The following is a 26,712-nucleotide window of genomic DNA, read 5'->3' as shown; positions in this document are numbered from 1 at the left end:
GGTCTCCCTCTCCAGGAAAAGCCCCCCTACCCCTCCCAAATACTCCAGGTTGGAAAAAGAAAGGGCCACCCCATTTTAGGACACTCATTTAGAGCCTGGAGTAGAAGGAGTTAAGGAGCTGCACCTTTTCTCTGGGCGAGGGGAGAGAGCCCCCTGAGGTGGGGAAGGGGATACTGCAGGAAGGTTGTCATCCCCCCATGCACCCACAGCATGTAGGTAAAAACCTACCGCTGAGACTTAAGGGAGTCTCAGGAGCTGGTTGGAATGCTACCACCAAAGAAACCCCAAACGTTGAGCAAAGGCATCTGAAAGGAGGGAGACAGCGCCCCCTGGAGGCAAGATACATCCGCAGTGGTGAGCCCCTCTGTCCCGCCCCTCCCCTGGGCTCAGAGCCCTTCCTCCCACTGTGTGGCCCCCGCCTCTCAGCGGATGTAGACGCCCCGCCCCCAACCCTGCAGCTCATTCTTGTTGCGTCCCAGGACTGGAGCCCCGCCCTCCGCGCAATAGCGCGCCTTATTCCGGCCGCGGTTCCGGTTGTTGGTCAGCTCCTCTTCATAGTCTTCCTCATCCTCCCAGGATCCCTGTCGGGCTGGTGGGGTGCTGCCCCCTGCAGGGTCTCCAAGCCCTGGCCCCTCGGAGGGGTCAGTCTCCATGTCCACACACGAGTCTCCCAGCTCCGTGTAGGCAGAGTTTCGGTTGCCAGGGGTGTCGGCATCAAACGTGTCTTGGTGGGACAGTGCGCGCAGGGTGCCCGCCCGGCCTGGCGGCTGGCTGCCGGGGTAAAGGCCTGGGGGCTGGCCCAGCTCTCCCGGGTACTCGTGCACGCTGGCGTGCTCCCCGGTGGCCCGTTCCAGCGACTGGTCCCCGGAAGCAAGGTATGGTCCCTGGTTAGCAGGCAGACGGCACACACCATGCAGATCAGGCAGGAGTGAGAGAAACACAACAGAGCAAGGCAGGTTAGTGAGGGCACCAAGACACCCAGCCTGGCTGAAGGAGAGGAGGGTGCTGACCCTAGGGGATGGGCAGCCGGCAGACGGCTCTGGAGCCCAGCCAGAGAGCCAGAGGACAGAATTTAAGGCATTTGCTCCTCCACTAGGAGAGGGGGCACCGGACCTTCCTAAGGTGGGTGAAGGCATGAACTCTCCTGGTAACCATGGTAGAGGGCCCACGAACAATTAGTCATCAATTCCTCAAGGCACACATTAATGTTGTCTTGGGCTAAGTCATCATTAACAGCTCATTAGTATTGCCACTTGTTAGTGGTTGATTGGGTTAGTCATTGACCCCGTTTCCCAAATATACTAAGGGGGGGATTTCAGCCAGCTCCTTCAGCCCAACCAGACCCTAATCACAGGCTTCCGGAACCCCACACTTCCCCCCACCCCATTGCCTAGTCAGATGACAGAGTCTCCAAGGTTGATAGGATTCCTCCCCTGCCCCCAACAAAGACTCAAAGCTGCAGGCTGGGGAAGGCTGATGGGTCTCTATCCCCCACTGGCAACAATGAGATGGCCCAATGTCCTCAGCATCAGATGCCACATGAAGACGGCCGTAGAGGCTGCTGGGTAGAGTGCAAAGAGACCTGGGTTCTAGCCCCATTCCCTGCTACTTCAAGCTGTGTGACCCTGAGCAAGTGACTCCCGTCTCAGTGGCCCAGTGTCTCTGTGGTGGTGTGATGGGGATTAGACTAGAGCAGCAATTTCCAAACTGTTCCCTGGAGATCTGGGGTGGGTGGACAGGGCAGAGTGCTTCAGGGGTCCCCGTGGAAGTGAAATGGAGGCCAAGCCACTAGCTCCCTCTGAGCAGAGCAAGGACGCCTTGTCTACATACTGAGCTTCCACATAAGATTCAGTGAACAAGTGGGCTCTGGTGCTGAAAACAAATTTGAAAAGCAGTGGTCTAGAATGACTTCATGGGTTTCTTCTGGTTCTAATCTGGAACCCAATACTTAATGGTTTGACCTCAGAGACAGGCCTTGGCTCCCATGGGGGGAGATCAAGGCAGGGTGGAGAACCCACAGGAGGGTCTTTCCTGGAATCTGTTTAACTGGGAGAAGGATGGAAGGTTCAACTCATGGAAGATGCTTCACTTTGGGTCCCTACTGAGAAGTCCCCTGAGATTAGGGCTCTGGAGGAGGGGGCAGTTTCTCTGGTTTGAACAGCCCTGCTCTGTGGGATTCCCTGCGTCTCAGGGCCCTTGGTCTGTTGGGTCTAAAATGGGTGTAGAGTCCAGCAAACATATTGATTTTCCTCTGTTTCTTCCTAGTCACTTATCCTACAAGGCCCCCAAGGCAAAAGCCCCCAGGGCCGCAGATATGGTCCTTTGAGACCAGGCCCAGGGAGGCCCCACCAGCCAGCCCCAATCCCATCAAAAACCACAGACACCAGAAGCTGCCACTCACCACATTTTTTACAAAATAAAAGTCTTCCCTTCCTTGCCCACGTTCACTGTGCTCAGTTCCTCAGTTCCGAGCCCTGGGCGGGAGGGGACATGGGCGGGGCACCTACACCGTGTGCTCCTGCTGCTGGGGCACCGCCCTGGCCCTCTGCGAGGCCTCCAGCCCTCCCCAGAAGCTGAGATTTCTCCTGAGTGAGGTGAGCACCTGTACCTGGAGGTTGGAGACAGGGGCAGGGCTGGCAGCAAGGGCTGCAGTAGCCATGGTGCGGTTCAGCAGCGGATTGGGTGGAGTGCTGCTGGGCGGGTGTGTGGCCTTCCAATAGGCTTCCAAGTACTCGGCCAAATGCTCGCAGGCATCCTCCAGTTGGTTCTCATCCAGGATGATGTCAAACATTTCCTGTGGAGGCGGGGTTAAGGGCAGGGCTGGGATGAGCTGGGCCTGACCAAGGGGTGAGGGTGTGGCCTGGGGCAGTGGGTGGAGTCAAGGGGTTGAAGGACAAAGTTAAAAAGAAACCTCTGGATGTCCAGGAAGAGGAGGGCTCTTAGACATATAAATCGACAGAACTACAAGAGGTCTTGATACCCCGATACTCCAACTCCCTCATTCTAAATATAAGGCAACCAAGGCGTGGAGAGGGGCTTAACTCCCCACAGAGAAGTGGTGCTTCTGGGACTTGAACATCCAGCACTCTTTTCCCTGCATCTCTGGACCCCGCCCAGGCATTCCCGGTCACTCTCTCATGCAGGCCAGAGGACACGTGGAGAACCCAAACGTTGCCCCTTCCCTTCCCCTGGGTCTGAGCACTCACGGGGGGACACTGCGCGAGCTTCTCCGAGGCTGCTATTTGCACATTGAGGTGTTTGGACTGAGACTTCCCTCGAGACTTGATGAGCCTCTGAAGAACCTGGTTTGTGGGGGGAGAAGAGGAGCTAGAGGGACCCTGCAATGCACCAAGCCGGAGAGGCAGGTCCTGGCTGGAGCCAGTGTGGAGAGACAGTATCGGGGCCAGGGGATGTTCCATGACTCTCAGCCCTGGCCGCCTCTTCAGAAATGACCTCACCAGTCCTGTGTCCATCCTACACAGTGCTCAGGCTCTCTCCTGGGTCTCATGCCAGCCTGTCCTGGGAAGTTCCAGCAGTGGCTGTAATGAAGGGCAGTGATTCTCCTTCCCAACCCCTGTAACCTTTATAGGCTTCATTCTCTGGGCCAACTTCCCCTCCACGTTAACAGCAGTAGCCATCCTTTATAGGAACATGTGCTATGTACTGGCACTATTCTGTGCTTTTTACACAATCAATTCATTTCGTCCTGACAATAATGCCATCATGCAGCCACTATTATTATTCTCATCTCAATGATAACAGTAATAATGATGATAATAGCTAAACATAAAGCTACAACCTTAACTAAGTGATCAAAGTTAACAGCACCAATGATACAGCAAACCGACATCCTGTGCTTCCTGATGCAACGCACTCAGGACACATCGCTTTGGTGATGTTCCTACCTGAAACGTAAAACCTAAATCTACTCATGGGGAAACATCAGACAAACCCACGCCGAGGAACAACCTACAAAATAAGTGATCTGTACTCTTAAAAAATGTCAGTGCATGGGGCTTCCCTGGTGGCGCAGTGGTTGAGAGCCCGCCTGCCGACGCAGGGGACACGGGTTCGTGCCCCGGTCCGGGAAGATCCCACGTGCCGCGGAGCGGCTGGGCCCGTGAGCCATGGCCGCTGAGCCTGCGCGTCCGGAGCCTGTGCTCCGCAACGGGAAAGGCCACAGCAGTGAGAGGCCCGCGTACCGCAAAAAAAAAAAAAAAAAAAATGTCAGTGTCATGAAAATCCAAGAAAGGCTGAGGAAATTTTTCAGCTTAAAGACTATAAAGAGATATAACAACTACATGCAACACATGATCCTGGATTGAAGGGGAAATTGCTATAAGGGGCATTATTGGGACAACTGGTGAAAACTGAAGATGGACAGTATTTTAGATAAGATTTCTTAAATTTGACAATTGTACTGTGGTTATGTAAGTTAATATCCTTGTTCTTAAGAAATACATGTTGAAATATTTAGGGATAAAGGCATACAATATCTACAACTTACTCTAATAGTTCAGGAAAAAAGATACACATATATAAGCGCACATATACATAATGCATACATACATAAAGTAGTGGCAAAGCGTTCAAAATTAGTGAGTCTGAAAATTAAATTGTATACTTTAAATGGCTGAATTGAATGGCATGTGAATTTTATTTCAATAAAGCTGTTAAAAAAGTAGTGAATGTGAGTGAAGTGAATTCAAAGATAGTCCTACTATTCTTACAACTCTTCCGTAAATTTGAAATTATTTCAAGATAAAAATCTAAAGAAAAAAAAATCTAAAGAAAAAAAAAAATAGAATAGATACAGTGCTTAGTAGGTACCAGGCACTTTGCACGGTTAATTTGTTTATTTAATCTTCACAAGCACCATTTGAGTATTCCTATTTTGCAGGTGAGGAAACTGAAACATAGAGAAGTTAGGTGACTTGCCAGAAGAGCACAGAGCCGGTAACTGGTGGCACTGGTACCTAAACTCAGGCAGTCTGATTCCAGAGTCCCCACCCTTAACCTCAGTCAGTGCTCAGTGGGGGCAATGGAAGTGTCTGTTAACTTTCTAGTTCACAAAGTGTTTTTGCAGCCACTGTCTCATTTGATCCTTTCAACCACCCCAGGAAGTACTTAAATCCCATCACCCCCTTTATGCTCATTAGAAACTTAGGACTCAGAAAGCTTAAGAAACTGGGTGCTCAGGGACTTCCCTGGTGGTCCAGTGGTTAAGACTCTCAACACGGGGGACCAGGGTTCGATCCCTGGCTGGGGAACTAGATCCCGCGTGCCGCAACTAAAAGATCCCGTGTGCTGCAACGAAGATCCCGCAGGTGGCAATGACGATTCCGTGTGCCACAACTAAGATCCAGAGCAGCCAAATAAATAAATATTAAAAAAAAAAAAGAAAAAAAGAAACTGGGTGCTAGCATGAGATGTTAACAGTTACCACCTCTGGTTGCCTTCATCAGTCAGACAGAACTCTGGGCTCTTTACATCATTACCTCCAACCCTCTCAATAATAACATATGAGAATGATTATAATTCCCATTTTGTAGGTAAAGAAATTGAGGTGCAGGGGCTTCCCTGGTGGCGCAGTGGTTGAGAGTCCGCCTGCCGATGCAGGGGACATGGGTTCGTGCCCCGGTCCGGGAAGATCCCACGTGCCGCGGAGCGGCTGGGCCCGTGAGCCATGGCCGCTGAGCCTGCGCGTCCGGAGCCTGTGCTCCGCAACGGGAGAGGCCACGGCAGTGAGAGGCCCGCGTACCGCAAAAAAAAAAAAAAAAAAAAGAAATTGAGGTGCAAAGGCCAAATAATCTCCCCGAGATCACAAGCTCAATAAAATACAACCCAAAAAACCAAAACCAAGATTTAATTAATTAAATAAAAATAAGCCAATCAGAGCTAGGATTTGAACCCCATGCTGTCTTCTCATTTCAAATCCTTCACCTAAGCTCACCTTCCATGTTTCTCAAACCGCTACTAATGTCTAGGAGGGAAAACTAACGGAGCCACTATATGACCAGGAAGTAAATCAGCCTTCCTACCAATTTCATCTCTATCGAGGCCTACATGAAGGCGGTGCAGCAAAAAGGGCTGAAATAGAAAGACAGGAAAGGTCTTTTCCCAGCCGCCAAGTAGCTGTGTGACACTGGGACAGAAAGCACAGAATTCTTTCTGTTTTCTGGACTCAGGAGAAGTCAACAAAGTAGAGACAGGGGACTGGCCTGCATGACCCTAATAATATTTAAAATAGTTAATACATGACAAGGAGGACTTCCCTGGTGGCGCAGTGGTTAAGAGTCCGCCTGCCAATGCAGGGGACATGGGTTCTATCCCTGGTCTGGGAAGCTCCCACATGCCGCGGAGCAACTAAGCCCGTGCACCACAACTACTGAGGCTGCGCTCTAGAGCCCGCGAGCCACAACTACTGAGCCCACATGCCACAACTACTGAAGCCCGTGCGCCTAGAGCCCGTGCTCCGCAACAAGAGAAGCCACTGCAATGAGAAGCCTGTGCAACACAACGAAGAGTAGCCCCCATCACCACAACTAGAGAAAGCCCACGCGCAGCAACGAAGACCCAACGCAGCCAAAAATAAATAAATAAATAAATGCTTTAAAAAACAAAACAAAAAACATGGCCAGGTATATTATACCAGACCCTTTGCTAAGTGCTAAGTATTCGCATTAGGTCGAATCTTCACAATATCCAGACAATGGAGTTCGACAGCAGGGAATCTGGGCTCGAGGAGATTAAGCCACACAATTAGTAAGCAGTACCTGGGGTTTAAACACAGGCAGCCCAACCAGAGCACTCCTGTCTCCAATAGGGTCAGACTCCTGCACCCACCTTGGGAGAGGTGATCTTGATGTAAACAATGATGGGGGCCAGTGAGGTCTTGGAGAGCTGGGCTGGGTGGTTGATGGTGTCGGCATCCAGGGCAACCAACTGAAGGGTCCGGGCCAGCTCGAAGATTCGCTCGATCTCGCTCTGAACCTCAGCTGGGGGAATGGAGTCATGGGGCAGGCGGAAATGTAAGGGGGCCTCCCAGGAGGCCGGGGGCAAATAGAGCATTTCCGGAGATGCCCCCCTCCCCCTCCACATCTGGCCCCAGAGCAGGGGTGCGGGTGGGGTTAAGGGGTGGGCTCACCCAGGCTGGAGCGTGTGTTTGAACGCTCGATGATGATGTGTTTGCTGGGGTTGTTGAGGACTGAGCGCTTAGCCAGGGAGATGTCCGCTGTCACACGAGTGATGGAGATCCTGGGGGATGGGACAAGAGGAGCCAGGGGTCAGGGTGGCCTAGAATGCCCTGCCTACTCCCCAGACTCCAGGACAGCCTCTTATCCCTCAGTCCAAGAGTTCCAGGATTGTCATTCAAGCCATCCTGCCCATCCCCAGCAGCAGAGAACCACGGTGGGAGTGGACAGCCAGCTCCCAGGGTCTTACCTGCCATCAAACCGATGCTTCAAGAAGTCAAATAAAGCTTTCTGCATCATGTCTGTAACCTGAGGTTGGGGGGTGGGGTGGGGGGAGGAGAAGTCAGGTGTTTAAAGCCCCTCAGGGAAGGTGGACCGCTAGGTATTTGCCCCCTGACATTCCATTTTCTTCTTAAATCCCTGAGATGAGTAAGTCCCTGTTGGGGGGAGGGGGCAGTCCTTTTGAGTCTGAGGGGCCTCCACTGGGGTCTCTGATTGCAAAGATCCTTTTAGGTGGGATCTCTGGGAGGACTTCTCTGGCTTTTGAGAGGACTAGACCCTTCTGGGGTCTCCCTGGGGGTTGGACCCCCATGGAGGGGGGTGTCTCTGAAGGTATGTAGCCCTCTGGGGAAGAAACCCTGGGAGGGCCCTGCTGGGGGATCTCTCTGGGGTCTGAAGACCTTTCTATGGAGTCTTTCTGGAGGTCTGGGCCCCTCTGGGTCCACTCGCCTCTAGGGGCTCCTACCTCATAGCCCTTGAGCGACGGTCCCACCAGGATGATGGGCCTCATGGAAGGTACCACGTCATAGGGGGGCACATGCTCTGTCTGGGGGGGGAAGCAGGGAGGGGAAACCCCAGAGTGGAGATGGCATTAGCCCCTCTTCCCCCACCTCCAGGCTCCCCCATGCATCCTTTCCTCCCCCTGGTCCCAAAGTCCAGATGTGGGGATCGGGGCGGGGGTGGGGAGGTATGGCGAGGAAGGGTTGGGGAAAAGGGGGGCAGATATGGGAATGGGTGTTAGAAGGTCCCCCTAGCTCATCCCAGGGGGTGGGGAGGGGGACACAGAAAGCTGTGATACTCACCAACTTCTGCTTCTGTTTGGCTGGATCCAGAGATTGCCAAGAGGAGGGCGGGGGAGGAGAAAGGGGAAGGTACCCAGGCAGGGGCAGAGGGCAAGGGAGGAGCCAGGACAAGAGAGGGAGGGAGAGCGGGCAGACGAGGAGAGATAACAAGGCATGCGTGTTAGTGACAGACAGAGCCAGAGAGAGGGGACGGGACCCCGTGCCAAGGGGGAGCCAGAGGTGGCCCTGGAACAGGGCTGGGCGCAGGACTGACAGCCAGTCCGGTGAACTTGGGAATATTCAGACATCCTGTAACCCCTTTCTGGGTCTTGGAAAAGAGCTGGGAAGAGTGACAGCCTCTAATTTGGTGCCCATCTCCTGGCCCCAGTGCGGGCCAAACTGCCCATTTTAAGGGTACGTTAACTGTCCTGCTCTGCAGCCAGGAGATCCCCGTGTGCCCACCCTAGCCCCATGGAGTCCGAAAAGGGCCAAGAAGGTCACCATTCCACTTTCCCCTTCACATGTGGCAGTGGGGGCAAACACGGCCTAACCCACTGGCAGTGAGGGGGAAAAGTCAGGTCTCATTACCCAGACCCTGCTTTCAGTCGAGGGGCGGGGGCAGCCTTCCAAGAGAAAGGGTGCTTCCACTGCAAGAACCATCCCTTCCGGGGAAGTGGGCCGGGGTGGAGTTGTGTGTGGAGACAGACGTGCCCATTCTCGGTGTCATTCCACCCTTCCCTCCTCCTTGGCAGGAAGGCCTGATTCCCACAGAATCAGGCTGAGACCACATCGGAATCCATTCCAGCCCCCCTCCCCCGCCAAAGCACTGGGCTCTGACCTCCCCTATCACGAGAACCCAGCAAGAATTACCTTCTTGAAGAAGGGGATGCGCTTGCCGTGGGGTGGCGGGGTGGTGACACTGCTAACGCTAGTCTTGGCAGAGCCACTATGCTCACCGAGCTCTGCCTCCTCATCCTCTAACTCCAGGGGGTCTAGTTCAAAGGCTAAGTTAGTCATTTCATTACCTGGACCGGAGAGTCAGGATGAGGGAGGAAGGAGGCGAGGTGGGGAGGAGTGAGATGGACATGGAGACACAAGTACAAAACGCAGGGATGGGATGGGGAAAAAAGAAAGAAGAAGAGGTGAATGGAACAGGGCTGGGAGAAATGAATGGGGGGTAGGGGGCAGGGCAGTCAGGCAGAGAGATGGAGCTACCAAAGAAATGGGAGAGTAGAGACATGACAGAATGGGCGCTGAGGGACAGGCCCAGCTTGTGGGGTGTCCTGCTCTTCATGGAGGGGGTACCACCGGAGGTGTCTGGAGGACTCAGGATTGGGGTACCCCCAACTGCAGGGAAAGGAGGGGACAGGCAGTGGGGAGACCACCCCGCCCAGGAGCTCCACCCGACCCCGTGGGGTGGCGGCAGCTCTTACCACTGGCAGGGGGCGTGGGGCGGCGGGTGCCAGTCACCACGTCTCCCAGACTGGAGCTGGAGTTGTCACCTGATTTGCTGTGTGGGCAGAGAGGCAAATGGAGCCGTGAGCAAAGGAGGTGGGCGTGAGGGTGGGGGATCTGTTCTCTCACAGGCTGCCCCCCGCGCCCCGCCCTCATTTGCCAGCCCCACTGGTGATGCCACAGACAGTTTTGTGTCCTCAGGGCAACGCGTCAACCCTCAGGGCCTACTCCTGGCTGGCTGGCTGGCCTCTCCCGGAGGTGCCCTGGCCCCAGCCAAACACCTGGAGCTGAGGCGGTTCTGGCGCAGCTTCTGTTCCTGCAGCAGGCGCAGGCTGTCCAGTTTGACAGGGCTGGGGATGAAGCCAACCTCACAGCCCTCCTTCACCAGTCGCCCAATCCACCAGTCATTATTGTATTTCTGCAAACGACAACGGCAGGTGGGGTGGGGGAGACCAAGAGGGAGATTAGAGGTACAAGCCAGCAGCCAGCTCCAGGGGACACCACCCCCAGACTTGCCTACCCCGCCCAGGGGGTGGCACCCTCAAACAGCCCTGGTACCAGCCTCTGATTACAGCCCCCAATTCTCAGGACTCTCCGGAACCAGCATCCTCTTGTGCCATGGACCACCCACACCCCCAAGCACATCCCTGTTCTGAGAGTCCTTCCTCCCCCATGTGCCAGCTCTACCCCCGGAAAGGCAGGGAGAGAAGTAAATGCTGACACCTCCATGTGCCTGGCACACTGCCACCCCACTGACAGGCCTCATCACAAACCCTCCCAACAGCCTTGTGACCTAGGCATTACCATCCCATTTTACCAATGAAAAATGCAAAGCTCAGAGAGGTGGAAAGATTTGCCTAAGGTCACACAGCAGATTTAGCCCAGCTCTGCTTGGCTCAGAAGTCTTTTTCCACTAGAGGTCTGACAGCCCCTCTCCTGGCACCCACTACCCTGCCCTCCCTCCAGATGCCAACACATCCTCCCCACCTCTTTGATGTGCAGGAAGTCCTTGGGCTCGAAGGTGATGGCCACTCCCTGAACAGGCACCTCATCCCCTAGAGATGGGTTATAGCCGACATTTGTCCGCACAGCAAATGCCACTGGCTTGGTCTAGAGGAAGATGACAACCAGAGGGTTAAATCACAATGGGATGTACAACTTCCTGACTGTGGTGGTGATTATGGAGAGGTTTGTTTTGTAAATTGTTTATTAAAGCATATACTGTACACCGTACTATACGTAAGACAGATAAACAACAAGGACCTACTGTACAGCACAGGGAACTATATTCAAAATCTTGTAATAACCTATAATGAAAAAGAATCTGAAAAAGAATATACAGATATATGTATAACTGAATCACTTTGCTGTACACCTGAAACTACACAACATTGTAAATAAACTCGACTTCAAAAAAAAGTTTTTTAATTTTATGCAGTTTTTTACTGCATATATAAAATTTCACACACACAAAAAAGCAAACCATAGAACTCAGTCCTCTCAGGGTGGAGGGGGGCATCAGGGAACGCTAAGTATAGGTGGTGGGAGAGCCTAGAATAACACCAAGAAGGAATAATAAATAGTAACAATAAGAACAAATAATAGTAATAACAGTAATAATGTAATAATGATAATAACGACAGCAGCTACTGTGTAGTGTGACAGGTACTGTGCTGTATGTTTCACACCCATTATCTCATTTATTTATTACAAAAACCCTATGAAGTTAAGTACTATTACCCATTCATTTTATGGGTTTTTTTCTTTTCTTTTTCTTTTTTTTTTGCTGCGCCATGTGGCTTGTGGGATCATAGTTCCCCGACGACCAGGGATTGAACCCGGGGCCACGGCAGTGAAAGTGCTGAGTCCTGACCACTGGACTGCCGGGGAACTCCCAGCATATTCATTTTTAATGAATGAGAAGACTAAAGTTCAGAAAGGTTAACTGACTTGCCTAATATCACACAGCTAATAAGAGCCCAGAAAATTTGACTCTAGAAATGAGTGGAAATGTTGAGCTCCTATTATGTGTAGAAATTAGGCACTTATTATACTTTATAAGGAGGCAGGTATTACAGCTTACACTTTACAGGTGAAAGTCAGAGGCACCTCAGAGGGGTACATGAGCTTGGAAGTGGCTAGGCCAAGACTTGACCCTGGGTCTGTCCAGGCTGTCTCTGAGGCCTGGGGTAAGGGAAATAATGCCAGCACAGCCCTTCCCATCTTTCTCACCTTGGCTTTCTCGAGCTGGGCTAATGCCTGGCGCTCTGCCTCCTTCCTTAAGGCTTCTCGGTCCTCCTCCAGAGACACATCGGAGTCTGACGGACGGCTGGTATAGGACTCTGCTGATCCCTGAAAACAGACAGGGTCAGCTCAGGGCCACCGCTGCCTCCCCAGCTCCTGGGCCTCGGAAGGCACCCGTCGTGGTTGCCTCAAGCCCCAGCCAGCCCAGCGTGATACCACAAGGGCTAGGAGGAGGTGGTATTAGATGGGAAGAGCCAGAGAATGAGGTCTGCAGGCCCCTGGAAAGAGTGTGGCCCTAGGAAGGGTGACAGCAGCAAACAGGGGATTACGGCAGGTCCAAGGACAGCTGCTTGGGGCCCAGGGAGGGGTAGGAACCTGATAGGGGCACAGCGCAGGGGTGGAGTGCCACGGGACAGTCTCCACTCCCTGCTACTCCTTCCCTCCCCTGCCCCCAGCACCGGCTGAGACAGACTCAGCACAGGCCCAGTGAGTCCTTCCAGGGGCTGTAGCCACCAGCTTAGGCCTGAGCTCTCGGCACTGGCGGCAACGGGCAGCCTGCTCCATGGGCTAGGGCCACACAAAAATTTGCCATTTTCTGCTCAAGGGTGAGGAAAGATAGAATCCTACCTCCTCTTCCAGAAGCTGGGGAGCCCCAGCCCTCAGGCTCTCATAAGATACAAAAAAGAACCCAAGATTCCTGGGGTGGCGCAAGAAGAGGCAAGTTAAGAGAAGGACACGAGCAGGCCTTTCCTCAGTACTAGGGCTGCCGGCTGCCAGGGTTAAGGCAGCCTCAGAAGTCTGGGTGTGCCAGGAAGCAGGCCCTGATCACACCGACCATCCCAGAGCACAAGGAACTCCCTCAGTGATGCAGGCACACGTGTAAGACACGCACAGCCTGTCCAGACCCAGGGCGTGAATGAACATGCTAATTCACGGATGTGCTTGGATGTGCAACGTCAAGGGTATGTTCTATGGTATGTCCTGCTGTGTATGACTGAATGCATACAGGTACACATGTATGCATACGGGGCGGAACGGGTGGACGCCCTCAGTGTCTGTGTCCCTGAGGGCACGTGAGGGCAAGAGCCAGGAGGTGTGGATTTGTGTGACCGTGCAGCGGTGGTGTTGCTACAAAGGGCAGGAGGGGACCTGAAGAAAGAACACGACTGCAGAGGTGAGGGGGTTCTTTCCTGAAGACAGAAAAGGGTCACCTGGCCAGGAATGCTTATTAGCTTCGTATGGAGGGAACCTGGGAAAGAGAGAAGACCAATTCCCACCTCCCCAGAGCGCCCTGGTGCACCAGTGAATGCAGCTGCCCATCACATCATGAAAATGGGAGAGTGGAGAGGGGAAAGGTGGGGGGTGGGTGGGGTACTAAAAGAAGCTGGAAAAGAGATGCAAAGGAAAGAGAGTGAAAACCAGTTAATCTACCACTCTCCACCCCTCCTGACGGGAGCACTCAGAGTCAGAAAGACAGATGCCAGGAGAGCCAGGGGAACAGACCCAGAGATGGAGTGGCAGAGAGACACTTACTGACCCCAACACACACGCAAACACACATACACACACACACACACACACACACACACCCAAGAATGGCGGGAGACAAGGAAACAGTGAGGCAAGGAGACAGGCTGGAGTGAAGGCCTTCCACCAGCTTTCCTGAGGGGCTGCTCCCACCTCCCCCCACCTTCACTCCATCCCCAGCTCACCACTACGAGGGTCCGGTTGGGCGCCTCCATCCCGGCGCCCTCAGTGCCTGCCCCTGCTGGCCTAGGGGGTGGCCCAAACTGCCCGTTCCCCCAAGGGGCTCAGGTTACAAGCAGAGTTGCTACATGTGCAAACTGCTAGGGTATATTTAGCTCAGAGACGTGGCAAGGACTGCCCCCCCCCCACTCCCTGCCACCTACAGGGGGTCAGAGCTGGGGAGCTAAGAGGAGGAAGGATTGGAGACTGGAGTCTGATCCCCTGGGTCAGCAAACACTGAAGGAATGAGGCCCTTTTCTGTCAAGAGGGGCTCCACTGAGCACAGTGTCATTCTTCCTAGCCTCGGCCCTGGCCCAGTCCTACAACACGGGGGATGAGGGAAAGATCAAAGAAAGGACTTCGTGTTTGTATGGAGATGCTGGGATGAAGAGACCCTTTCCTGACCCTCTCTAGTCAGGCCCGGGCTCACATGTGCCAAGTGTCGTGGAGACAGAAGAAGTGAAGAGAAGGGCCTCTCTCCAATCTGTAGTGGATCTGCCTGGCATCACCCTCTCTCTCCTGGCCTGGGGGTGGGGGTGGGCGGCTGACTTCCCTACGGTCCTCTGCCCTCATATGCTGCCCATTTTTTCTTCAACGTACTCCTTTCCTTGTCTGATCCTAAGCCCCTCTTGCCTTTTTTGGGTACCAGGCTTTGTTGAGATGCTCTGTAGTCATAGCAACTACATGGCTCTCTCACTGCTTCTCCCTGAGCCTGAGATGGCCTGGGGTTGACAGAACAGAGATGAGAACAGCATCTTCCTGATGGGAGAACAGGAAACTCCAGAAAGCCATTCAGCTACACTACCCCCCTTCATTCAGGGATGCTGGGCTAAAGTCCTCTCTAATATCAACTTCCTCCTGCCTCTCCTCCACCTCCCTCAACACACTTTCTCTCTCTGCGTATTAAAGAACAGTCACATCTGGATGTGAGGAGGGTGTTTCCCTGACCCATACCTAATCAGGGCTCCAGGGACCCAAATGTCCTGGCTCCTCATATCTTAGGACCTGCCTCTACCCCATGCTGTCACAGATTCTGGGGGAGGACATGGAAGGAGACAGCCGGCAGGGGGAGTGGGTGACAGCCTGAAGCCAGCTAGAAGGAGGCAGGCCAGGCTGTCCCTGAATGAGATGACGCAGGCAGGCAGGCAGCAGGGGCTGGTGTCTGGTGCTGGGAGACGGATTGGGTGGGGGCTGAGGGAGTGGGTACAGCTGACAGTATATGCAGAGGAGGTCATGGGGTGTAAGGGTATGGGGTGGTTGTGGGCAGGTGACAAATGACACGGGGGAGGGTGCCTGGAGAAAGCCTCAGACCCAGCTCACCAATCCTGGTCTCCACCAACCAGCCACCTCCCTCCTCTCAGCCCAGCCTACCCATTACCTGGCGGACAAAGCTGTTGGATGTTGTATCCGAGGACGTGCTCCCATCCGACCTTTTGAACCGCCCTTTCCTCTTGCTGTATTTGCCCTGGAGAAGCCAGGAAGGGACAAGAGTAGAATCAAAAAGGCCCTTTCCCAACCCTCATCCCATCAGGCCCAGAACCACAGCAAAGCCTTGGAAATATCATTCCCTGATCTCAACAGCCCGCCCCTCTAGCTTCTTCCTGAGATGGTACAGCCCAAGCAGGAGGGAGAACCCAGACCACAGCCATGGGGTGGGGGACAGTGAAAGAGAGGCCTAGGAAGCACACACAGAAACCCCCAAACCAAGACAGAGAGGTTGGGAAGGGGGAGGCACTGAGAAGCTGGAGACTCATAGGCAGCAAAGCTAATTGAGACGCCGGGCAGGCTGCAGAGGCCTCAGGGGGAAGGGAGAGGCTGCCTGCAGTGCTGGGGGCGCGGAGAGAGCCCCTGGGAAAGTTCCCCTCCCTCTCTACCTCAGCTGGAGCAGAGCGGGGCTGAGTGTGCCTGTGGCCCCCAGAGAGAAGAGGATTTGCCAACCCAGGCCCAGCTTGGCTTTCCCCATGCCCAACTCCTGCCTTGTTTTTCGCAGAGTGGGGAGGGGAGTTGCAGCTCTCAGCTCTTGGAGACCTGAAACTAGATTCCCAGGGAAGGGTAGGGGGCGTGGAACTGTATTTGGAAAGTAAACATCTAACCCCAACCCTGACCCATGGGGGCAGATTTAGCACCCTGCCTCCAACCTGGTAGGACTTCTTCTCAGCCCGTCCTCACAGTCACAGTGATCAAACTTCTCCCCAAGGGGGCAAGAGGGATCAAGCCCTCTAACCCTCAGCTGCCAATGCCCACGTCCTGTCCCCATGATATCCATCAGGCTGCATCAATCTAAGTGTCCCTTGGCCCTGCCCCAAGATGAGTCTAGGACACAGCCCCACGCAGGGCCTTGGAGAAGAGTTGCTCAGTCCCACAGGCTGCGCTCCTGGCTTCGGTGGCGTGGACACTGCCCGAGCTCTCACGCAGCCACCCATTCAGGTATTTCCAGGCCTCCTGTAAAGGGGGCTACTTCTTTCCTCTCCCCAACTCAAATATACACATTGGCCCCCAGCCTGTCTAGAGTGGGGTGGGGGGGAATCATTGAGGGCTCAGGCCCTCCAAGCCCCTGCCCCCAGCCTCCATCCTAGAGTTTCTTTGCCAAAGAAGCTAGGTAAGCCATGACCAGGCTAGAGACTCTGGTTCCTTGGGCCTGAGTACAAGGAGGAGGGTGGATACATGGGAGAGAAGGGCACCTGGGAACCCTTTGAGAATCCTCCCTCCCATCACCTTCTCTCCAGCAAGACATATCTCCAACCTCAAGGAGTGAGGATCTCTATGAACTTAAGAGGATTCCCCCAGTGAGCCCCAGACTCTTTCAGACCACGACCACTATCCCAGGCAAGGAAAAGGGAGTGGCACCCAGAGGGACAAGGGACAGCTGAAAGGAAGGCCCCAGTCAGCTGCCTCCCAGGCTCCAAGGGGCCTGGGGTGGAGAAGGGAGGTATTTTTAGGCCTGACCTGACCCCCACACCCCACGTGCCCACATTATCATGGTGGTTACAGTTGCTCCAGGCTGACCACAGCAAGGAAAGAGTTAATGCTATCCTAGCCTTGGGGTGTTGCCAGGTTGGATAAGGACACGCCCCAGAGAAATCCCCTGGCACGACCACCCCAGACCTTGCTGGTCACTCCATGGGCACCCTCCCTACCCAAATATACCCCTTTCTGGGGGTAAACTGGGGGCACAGGAGAAGTGTGAGTGAGGGGGGTGGCAGACCACCCCCATCCCCACGCCCCCCAGGTAACACAGTTTCTTCCCCTCCAGGACAGTGAGTTGGCATCCATTCAACTTTCCAAACTTTGGAGGCATTTTCTGGGGCTGGGGGGCTGGGGTGGAGGAGGGACAACGTGGGTGTTTGTTGGGGGAGGGGAGGTGGTCCAATATAGGGGTGGAGCTGAAGTGGCTGGGACGGGGGCCTGGCCCGGAGCTGGCCCCTTCTCCGCCCTCGAAGGCCAGTGTCCGCAGCTCTGAAAGCCTGCTGGCACCGCCCGCTGACCACCGCCTCGGCCACCCTCGCCCCACCCACACCCGCCCGGCGCCCCTGAGCGTGCTCTGTGTCCCCCCTTTGCCTGAGCTCTTTCTCTAGCTTCCTTCAACCCCCGGGTCCCCCCGCCAGCACCCACACTCTCAACCCACTGGAGCCGGTACCCGAGCAGCAGAGACCCTGACGCGTGGGAGAGAAGGAGGCGAGGGTGACAGGCGGCCCGACCGCCTCCTCCCCGCTCTGCCAAACCGCATTACAACTCCCGGCCAAGCGCCCATCAATCATTCACCGGCAGAGCTGGGGGGCGCACAGCCCTCTCCCCTGGGCGCCGGGCATATAACCCCTTTTTCCCCGGCCCCCCTCGATCCGACCCCACAGGGTCCGCGGGACAGGCCCCCTTCCCTCGATCCCGGCCACCACGCCTCACCTGTGGGCTGGGGTCGAAGACCTCCATGGGGATCTCCTGGGAGGATGGGTAAGGGCCCCGGGACATGCTGGTCTTCTGGACCATGGAGAGGAGCCTCCCCTCCGGCCGCCGGTCCGGCCCAGCCGGGCGCCCTCAACGCATGAGAGAGGCCGTCGGAACCAAGAGCAGCGCAGCCAGCACCCGGTCGAGCCACCTGGCCCGGCCTTCGGTTGCCCTCTTCCTGCCTTCCCTCCCTCCTCCCGCTCTCTCCTCTGCTGCCGCCGCCTCCTCGGCCCCCGTTCTTTCTTTCTTTTTTCCTTCCTTCCCTCCTTCCTTCCTTCCTTCCTCCCTCTCTCCCTCCCTCCCTCTCTCCCTCCCTCCCTTCTCTGGCCCCGGCCCCGCCCCTCGCAGCCCCTCCGCTGGCTCCGCGCAGACAATGGGAGGACGGCGGAAGGGACGCATGTGTTTCCCGGCTGGCGCTAGCCTCCGACTGGCCTAGGGTGAGGGTGGCCCATTATGGGGGAGATTAGAAACCCGCCAAGGGGCTGAGAGCAGGGTGGGGTGGGGGTCTCCCCATTCCACTCCAGCTTGGGCCACCGGAACTTCACGGCCCTGGTGATCCTGGGACCCGGCTTTAACTCTTTTCGCCCCACTGTGGTCCCAGGGCGACTTGAACCAAACGGAAAGTCCCCTCCCTCGCCAGTATGGTGGTGCTGGCCGGCTGGGGGCTGAAGCTGTGGTGGGGAGGGTGTCCAAAAGGAGTCTCAGCAGAGACAGCAACAAGAAATCCTAGGGACTCAGGAGTCCTATTGCCCTAGTGCTAATATCCCCCAAGCCCTTCCAAAACGCCAGGGGTAGGCCTGGGTGAGGTCTGTGTTCCTCGAAAGATTCAAGGAAAAAGGAAGAAATGTGGAGTTGAGGCAGGAGAGACTGGCAAAAATCAGATCTATTACCTCTTTTTTTTTTTCTTTTCCCTGTATTTTGGCCGCGCCGTTCGGCATGCAGGACGGTTCCCTGACCAGGGATCAAACACGGGCCTCCGCAGTGAAAGCTCTGAATCCTAACCACTAGGCCACCAGGAAACTCCCAGATCTAATGACTTTTGACCTAGAATTGCTCCCGCTTCATCCTTGAATTGGGGAAAGATACCCAAGGCCTGAACCCCACCCACCATGATCTATGGAGAGAAAAAGAGTAAGGGATTCTGGCAAGAGACCTTAGTGCCAACTTGGTTCAGGCTCTTTGTGGTGGTGGCCCTGGACGGATCAGCACACCTCTCCTGTAAGATGGGTTTGCCGGTACTGTGGTGTCTTTGTCACCTGGGAATACTGGGAAGAAGAGGGAAATGAAATTAAATGATGGATTGCTGGGGCTTTTGGAGATGCTGTAAGGTGCTGTGCAGGGGTCAATCATGACAAGAAAAACTTACCTCCTTGTTTGACCCCTTCCAGGGCCCCACAAAGAGGAGACATGAGAAGTAGAATGAAGAAGATTTGTGCAGGTTCAAAGACCCTAAAGTAAGCCAACCTGGGAATTCCCTGGCAGTCCAGTGGTTAGGACTCCACCCTTTCACTGCCTAGGGCCTGGGTTCAATCCATGGTCTGGGGAACTAAAATCCCGTTAAGCCAGTGCGGCCAAAAGTAAAAAAAAAAGGCAACCTGCTATGTTCTGCTGGAGGGGAGTCTGTGGAACACACTGACTCCTTTTCACCCTGGGTTTTGCAACAAGTGATGGCCAGCCCCAAGAGCCAATACTGAGCCGGGCTCCCATCTTCCCCTTGGGCACAGGAGAGCCTGGCATGACAGAGAAGGCATGGGTTTTGTAGTCAGAAAGACCTAGATTTTCAATTTCTGCTACCTCAGCTGTAAAATGGCGATGACACTACTTGTGAGGAAGTGGCATAAATTTTGCATCCCTTCCTCTTCTTAATTTTATTTTGGGGGGTGGGCGCGCGCCGCGCGACTTGTGGGATGTTAGTTCCCCCGAGCAGAGATCGAACCCGGGCCATTGGCAGTGAAAGCACGGAGTCCTAGTCATTGGACCGCCAGGGAATTCCCTTCCCTTCCTCTTTTTGACCTTCTCAGCTCTATTTAGCAGCCAGGAAAAGTTCAAATGATAGATACAGGATTACCAGCCGGAGCGAAGCAAGGAGTTGGAGCCAGAACTCAGATCAATGTTTCTTGGACCCTGGAATGTTCTCCTTGGTTGCTCCTTGGAGCCTTGGATGCTCCAGAGCAAGAGGAAATAACTATGAGAGGGCCTGTCATTCGATTTTTCTTTTTTAGACTTTCGCAACTATTCATTCACTCACTCGCTATTTCTCAAGTGCTTACTACGTGCACAGCTCCATGGCCGCTGGAATACAGTGTGAGCCAAACCAAAGACTGGTTCTCGCCATCAAGGAGCTTGTCTTAATGCCTTCTTTTGCAAGTTGCAAACGTTAACTCATGTGATTTTCACAACTAGACGACGGATATATTAGAACTAGGTACACTATACACAAGAGAAAACTGAGGCACTGATTTAGAGCCGCAGTGGCTCAAAAACATACACTAATGTCTTTGGTGATCTATTCTGCACTCCAGGGGCTGCCAATTACCGGGAGAGTGAATAAAAGGTTGCTTTTGTCTGATATCTGCCCTTATTACTCTCTCTTGCTTCATTTTTTTTCCCGCTGACAAATCATCCTTCCGTAGAACCCAGTATGCCTGGGAGGAATGGGCCGCTCTAGTAAAACTACTTTACCCCGCCTGCGCAATCCAGCTGACTTCCGGCTTCCACTGCCCACGTGATCAGGTACCCTTGCTGCGCATGCTTAATAGGAAGTCGGACTATACCACTTTGCCATACCGAAGGGAGATATTTTCTATGTTTTAAAGTTTAAAACCGATTCCTGATATTAGACTTCTATTATCCCGGGTATTAACAGAATATATAAATAAGTTTAGGGTGGCGGAAGATTAAAGGACCAGAGGGGAATACGGGCGAAAGCGGAGCGGGGGGTGGGCTCTCCCCTTCACAGATAATGGGAGGAGCCTGGGGAGAGCAAGTTCCTTCCTTTGGCCCCTGCGGTCGCAGCCATGAGGTAAGGGCGCTCGGGTCTCTGATATTGATTGATTCTGGCTGCGGCCGCACTGCGGGCCTCGGTGCCGCAGCCCGTGCTGGAAGAGACGGGGTGAAGGCGGCCCTGAAGCGGCGCGTCCCGGAGCTTGGGATAGGCCGGAGCACACTAGCTCCCAGCCTTGAGAGGAGGGGGTGGGGGGGAGTTCCCGGAACTCTAGGACGGGGGAAAGGTGGGCTTCGCGCCCCACACGTGTCTGAGGAGACCCACGCGGGCAGAGGAAAGGCGGCGGCGGGGACTGGGCTGTGGCCCCCTTACTCACTGGGCCATCTATGGCTCCGAGCCGATCTCTGCTTCCATGTGACGTAAGACAGGTCGCGAGTAGGCCCCAAGCCTCCGACTTTATTACTGGGATAAGAAAGGGAAAAAGAGCCCAAGAAGCAAAGGACTAGATTAACTAGCAAATCAGGCCCACTGGCCTCGGATTCTTCACGTTAAACACTTGTTTTTAGTGTTGGGTACCAGAAAGGGCATAAGCCCCATCTTCATTCCAGTTGTATCCGTTAGTCTCATTTTCCAGAGGAGAAAACTGAGACACAGAATAAGACATAATCTAGAGGTTGTCGACATCCCAGGGTGGGCTGTTCCCCTACAGGAACGCACAGGCAAAGCTTTACAAAGGTCTTGGTATAGGGAAGATTATTAACCTGGGGCTGCGTCGTGGGCGGCAAAAGTCTGGGGGCACATGTTTGTCTTTAGTACTAAGTGCATATACACATGCACCTCCCCCCCCACCATGTTTCTCAACATTAGAAGACTTGGAAAGGCAGGTCTTGTTGGGGATGCGCATTCTTGCCCAGGAATGTTTTCCAGGACCTGATAGTGTTTTCTGTTTGTCGCAGTATGCTCAGGCTTCAGAAGAGGCTTGCCTCCAGTGTCCTCCGCTGTGGCAAAAAGAAGGGCTGGTTGGACCCCAATGAGACTAATGAAATCGCCAATGCCAACTCCCGTGAGTTCTTGGGGTCTAAGTTCCTTCGTCATCCTACCCCTTTCTCATCCTTTGTGCAATGAAAGTTGACACGGTTGTGTTGACTGTTAACAAACCTAGGAGAGCTCATAGTTTGGGGGGCGGTTTATAAAATGGAGGAGTCACAGAAGTATGGAATGCCAGATGTTCTCTTCCTGCCACTTGCCAGAATGACAGGATGGAAGTTAATGGAACCACCCGATGTTATATTAATAAACATCGCTAGAGTGGATGTTCTGTTTTATAGCTGTGAGAAGGATTTGTGAAGAGACAGTACAAGGACTGGGGCGGGCCGATGAAATGATGAATTGGAAAGACCTGGGGCCTCAGACTTTATTAGAGGTCTGTTTGCATATAATTCAAAGTAGTAAGACAGTGTCAGTCCTGCAGATAACATCAACATGCCCACATTACTTCAACATAATATTGTTACAGGGAAAAAGTATTCAATGACATTGTTTAAAATTGTAAGGCAGACTTTATTCGGAATAATTGCAGTAGTTACAGAGGCCAATGGGATTTTACTTTGGGGGAGAGAGATTGAGCTCAAGTCAGAATCTAGCGTGGGCAAGTAGGAATTTATAGCCAAGGAGCATGATTTAGGGGATCCGTGGATGGAAAATTAATAAGAGGGCGATAAACTATAATGGAAAAGAATATATAAATATATAAAGAATGTATATATGTGTATAACTGAATCACTCAGCAGAAATTAACACAACATTGTCTTAATTGTTTATTTTTAAAAAAAGAAAATTACTAAGGAAACAGGGGTAAGGGGGATTCTGGCCTGGGTGGTCAGTTATCAAGGGTAGGGGCTTCTGCTTAACTAACTTAAGCAGAGTTTTTTACTAAAACTAGAATTTACAAGGAAGCGTACAGATGGGCCTAAGAGAAGCTTCAGGAACCTGATGAAAGTTTGGTCAAGCAGGAATCTTTGTGAATATCAGGGAAATCCTTTACCTGTTTGGGTTTGTGGTATTGTAATGTGTGCTCAAAAAATCCTCATTTTAGACGGGTAGCTAATAGGTGAAACAGGATCTGAAGGACTAGGCTGTATTTGTATGCTATTTTGATCACATATCCCAAATATGTATATTTGGAGTGTGCTGTAAAACATCTAAAAGGGTAGAGGTTTTCTGTCGTTGCTGTTGTGTTTTGTTATTTAAGAAAGAAATAGAAGTTCCCCAATTCCCAACATTTTTGAAAACCAGGGATGTGGGCAGCATCTCTGGCATGTCCTGTTTGGACTCTGCGTTGTGACTGGTATACTTGGGGCTAGGCCCCACCTGACTGACCAGGTGCATTGTGGTTTCCCAGGTCAGCAGATCCGGAAACTGATCAAAGATGGGCTGATTATCCGGAAGCCTGTGACAGTCCATTCCCGGGCTCGATGCCGAAAAAACACCTTGGCTCGCCGGAAGGGCAGGCATATGGGCATAGGTAAGTACATTCTTCCCTTTTCTCCAAGACTTAGGGAATGATAAATGATTAAGTCTAGACTAGGATATATTCAGAAACCTTTCCCATTCTGACTCATTTTGAGCCCTTTTCCTATTCCATGATACTTGGTGTGTTTTTCTCTCTGCAAATCAGAAAGTTGGCACTGGTGTTGGAGTTGAAGGTCTTGGTAGAAAGAGGTCACATTTATTGAGCACCTGTACCCCCATACCCTACCCATCCATTCTACTGGATGCTTGGGAAATGTCCAATAAATCCTAAAACCGCTTTCTAGGTTCAGGATGACCTAGGGAGATGACGGTCACATCACCTTTTTAAAGGCCTTCCAGCTTACCATGCTGCCTTGGTGCATGCCCTGTCATATCCACGTTCTGTGGAGTGAGTGGGGAATAATTGCCTTGTTTGTGCTTCCTTGAAAATTGAATAAATGAAAGAAATTAAATACTTGGGATCATCATCTGTAAAGTGGAAATAAAGCTGCTTACAGTGAGGTACAACTCTTGGCACATGACCCAAAGAGTTACAAAGTGTTTCAGAAAGTGGTAGCTGTCGTGGTGACCAGTCAGCTGGCTCTAGTAACCCAGCTGCGCTGCAGCGAGCCTGACTCACCTTGCTCGTAGGTAAGCGAAAGGGCACTGCCAACGCTCGAATGCCCGAGAAGGTGACCTGGATGGGGAGGATGAGAATTCTGCGTCGGCTGCTCAGAAGATACCGTGACTCCAAGAAGATTGACCGCCATATGTAAGTACCTTCTCTCGGGCCCACCAAGACCCATTGCTGTTTGGATGGCTTGTTCTTCGCACAGATATAAGCTCTGTCTCATTGGCCTTGGGGAGAGAGCCCTGTGTCTTGGTATTTTCTAAGAAAGTTCTTCCGTTCTGTCCTGTTCTGCTCACATACACCATCAGGACAGCCCAAGAATTATCTGCCAGGTGAGCTCTTCTGTCTAGAAATTGCACAAAAAGTCCGAGTTTGGGGGAAAGAAGTCCCTGCAGCAAGAAGAGAGGAAAGGATCCCTACATGCTTAGGGGCCTTGTGTAGAGGAGCAGATCACAGGCCAACCTCTGTGTTGGTCCCATTGCTGACCAGAACCTCTAATCCTTGTACGCTACAGGTATCACAGCCTGTACCTGAAAGTGAAGGGTAATGTGTTCAAAAACAAGAGGATTCTCATGGAACATATCCACAAGCTGAAGGCAGACAAGGCTCGCAAGAAGCTTCTGGCGTAAGTTTCTTTAGGAATTGGTGTCTGTCACAGGGGCAAGTTCTGAGACATTTAAAATGTGCTGATGTCTAATCTCGACTTACATGCAGTCTGTCCAGAATATAGTTGTTGTGTTAGAGGTATATGCTGCTCTGTCCTGTACATAGCCACATACCACCTACCATCAATGTCAGGGTAGTGTGGGGACTTACTGGCTAGTTGAAGCAGGACCTCTTGGTGTCCCCAGCAGCTCACCCATCTTCTCTCTTCCATTACCCAGGGACCAGGCTGAGGCCCGCAGGTCTAAGACCAAGGAAGCCCGCAAGCGCCGTGAGGAGCGGCTCCAGGCCAAGAAGGAGGAAATCATCAAGACTCTGTCCAAGGAGGAAGAGACCAAGAAATGAAGTTCTCCTTTTCTTCTCTGTACATAGTGGCCTCAGCAGTTGCATAGATCGCTCATTCAATAAAAAACAAGGCTTTATCTGCCTACCTCTCTGCTTCCAGTTTCTGGCTGCTTGGTGGGTCTTCACTGTTTACAGGGCCAGAACTGAGGAATGAGATACAGGCCCTTCCCTGGGTTCCTGCTTCATTTCTTCCTTGGCTCCTGGCCTCTGGTCAGGCTCATGCCCCCTCCGTCCATGGGGTGTGGGGCCTACTTTGAAGGGAGGAGAGGAATGGCTTCTACCCAAGGCTCAAAGACTGTGCCTCAAAACTGCTCTTTTCAGCAGAGCATGAGTGGCACCTCAGACATGGTCTCAAATGTTGGTTGGGAACCAGTATTCAGTTGTGACATGAGTTGTCACATTATTTTAAAACAACAGAAAATATATGCTTGCAGTGCTCAACTGCACTGAGGTTCAAGGTTGTGGTCTACTGCCTTGGAACTCCAGGACGGTGGGAATTTGAACCACCACCAGTCCAGAAGGTATGGTCTGGACTGGAACTGCTGACGACTGCCTAAGCTGTCTTTAGACAGCCTTATTGAGATAGAACTGAAGCTGTCATCTTGGGCATCCCAATTTCTATTTCTAAACATTTTTCTTTCCTGTCCTTAAAAGGATTGTTTCCTGTTTTGTTTTCTGGTTTATAACCATCAAAAATGTCCCAAAGAAAAAAAGGCTTTCTCAGCAGAAATTGGAATAAAGGCACATAACATACAAACTTGTCACAGCAATTTTGAGTTACTTAATTCATATCCCTTTTTACAAATGAGAAGTAGGTTTTATTTTGCCTATTAACTGGTAGTAGTAACCACCAGTGAATTTTTCAGTAAAGTATCTGCTCTGTGAGCCAAGTACTGAGGCACTTTACACTGACTTGTATTGATTCTATAATTTTCACAACATTGTAAAGTAGGGTATTAGCTTCTCCATTTTGCAGATGAGAAAAGAGGTGAAGCCAGGTGTTGGATTCACCTGTTAAGACGACCTGAATGGGAAAAATGGATTCAAGATGAAGTAAGATAGGACTTTGTAGACTTACTACGGAGGCCTCAGGAAGAAGGCTAGCTTGGTCCCCAGGCCTCGAGCTTTGGAGGACTGGGCAGAAGATGCCTTTGGTGATCAGGAGAAGAAACAAGCTGTGGTGGGGAGGATGCCTGGAAGAGCCAAGTTGAACATTTTGAGTGGGTGGCAGTTAGAGTGACAGGTGTCCAGGTGGAAGGGGTCAGTCAGCCAGTTAAATACAGGAGGGTCAGCTCAGGTGAGAAGTCGGGGGAGGGAAGTTGGGCACAGCTATGGCTGGTGTGCCCGTCCTGGTTACCTCTGCGGTCTACCGGTCTCTGAGGAACTCTTGTGGGCAGTAATGCGAAGGCCAGTGAGGGGTCTTAAGGATGTGTACTGGGCACGTTTCCATCTGCACTTGGTGTGGGAAAGGCAGGGCTAAAGCGATCCTGGGGGCAGCAGACCTATCCCCAGCTCTGCCTGCAGTGTCCTCGTCCAGCCTGGACAGGTGGGGATGTGGGTAGCCCAAGCCAGGGAGGCCCGGACGGAATAGTCCAGACAACCTCCATCACCACCCATGTGCATCAGAGCCCCAGCTGAGAGGACACTGCTTTTTGGTTTCCCTGTTGCCGCCATAGCAGCCTGTGCGTAATGTATCCTTAGGCTTGCTCTAAGCCTGTTATTCCATATGGGGAAGCTGTGGCCTGGAAGAAGGGCCTCGGCTAAGCTACTTGGAGCATGAGATGCCTTCCTCCCAGAGGAGGAAGGGCATTGAAGGCCGCCCACCTCCACCTCCTCCAGGCAGTAGAGGGATGACAGGAAGGAGATAAGGACCTTTACTGAGGCTCGTGAGCCTGCAGCACAGAAAAGGTTTCCACCATGGACCAGGAGATGGTGCTGTTCTCTCACAGGTCACTGAAGATGTAGGAAACAAACTCA

General features: G+C 52.8%; 2 protein-coding genes across 4 annotated transcripts; one reads left to right on the top strand and one right to left on the bottom strand.

Annotated features, from left to right (window-relative positions):
- Positions 1–6: 6 nt before the first annotated feature.
- On the bottom strand, positions 7–17,868 carry CACNB1 (calcium voltage-gated channel auxiliary subunit beta 1). Of its 3 annotated transcripts, none has more exons than XM_024745476.1 (14): positions 17,600–17,868; positions 15,078–15,164; positions 11,942–12,061; positions 10,697–10,819; positions 9,991–10,127; positions 9,688–9,764; positions 9,125–9,279; positions 7,939–8,019; positions 7,444–7,502; positions 7,148–7,257; positions 6,847–6,998; positions 3,207–3,302; positions 2,609–2,794; positions 7–884 (listed from the first exon to the last, which is right to left on the bottom strand). In XM_024745476.1, the coding sequence occupies exons 1-14, from the start codon at positions 17,681–17,683 to the stop codon at positions 423–425; spliced, it is 1,929 nt and encodes a 642-aa protein (XP_024601244.1). In that variant the 5' UTR covers positions 17,684–17,868; the 3' UTR covers positions 7–422. The 3 variants fall into 3 exon arrangements, with proteins under 3 accessions (XP_024601244.1, XP_024601250.1, XP_024601259.1); XM_024745482.1 differs by lacking the exon at positions 9,125–9,279 and adding an exon at positions 8,276–8,295; XM_024745491.1 differs by lacking the exon at positions 7–884 and having other exon boundaries at positions 2,393–2,794.
- A 2,675-nt stretch (positions 17,869–20,543) lies between these two features.
- On the top strand, positions 20,544–24,821 carry RPL19 (ribosomal protein L19). The gene is made up of 6 exons (XM_024745907.1): positions 20,544–20,663; positions 21,542–21,648; positions 22,987–23,109; positions 23,748–23,868; positions 24,242–24,352; positions 24,612–24,821. Exons 1-6 carry the CDS (start codon positions 20,659–20,661, stop codon positions 24,733–24,735), a joined length of 591 nt encoding a protein of 196 aa, XP_024601675.1. The 5' UTR covers positions 20,544–20,658; the 3' UTR covers positions 24,736–24,821.
- Positions 24,822–26,712: the final 1,891 nt, after the last annotated feature.

Source organism: Neophocaena asiaeorientalis, unplaced genomic scaffold, assembly GCF_003031525.2.
Source record: "Neophocaena asiaeorientalis asiaeorientalis breed wild unplaced genomic scaffold, Neophocaena_asiaeorientalis_V1.1 scaffold1, whole genome shotgun sequence".
Lineage (NCBI taxonomy): Eukaryota > Metazoa > Chordata > Mammalia > Artiodactyla > Phocoenidae > Neophocaena > Neophocaena asiaeorientalis.
The sequence above is the reverse complement of the archived record's forward strand: the minus strand, read 5'-3'. Positions and strand labels throughout refer to the sequence as shown.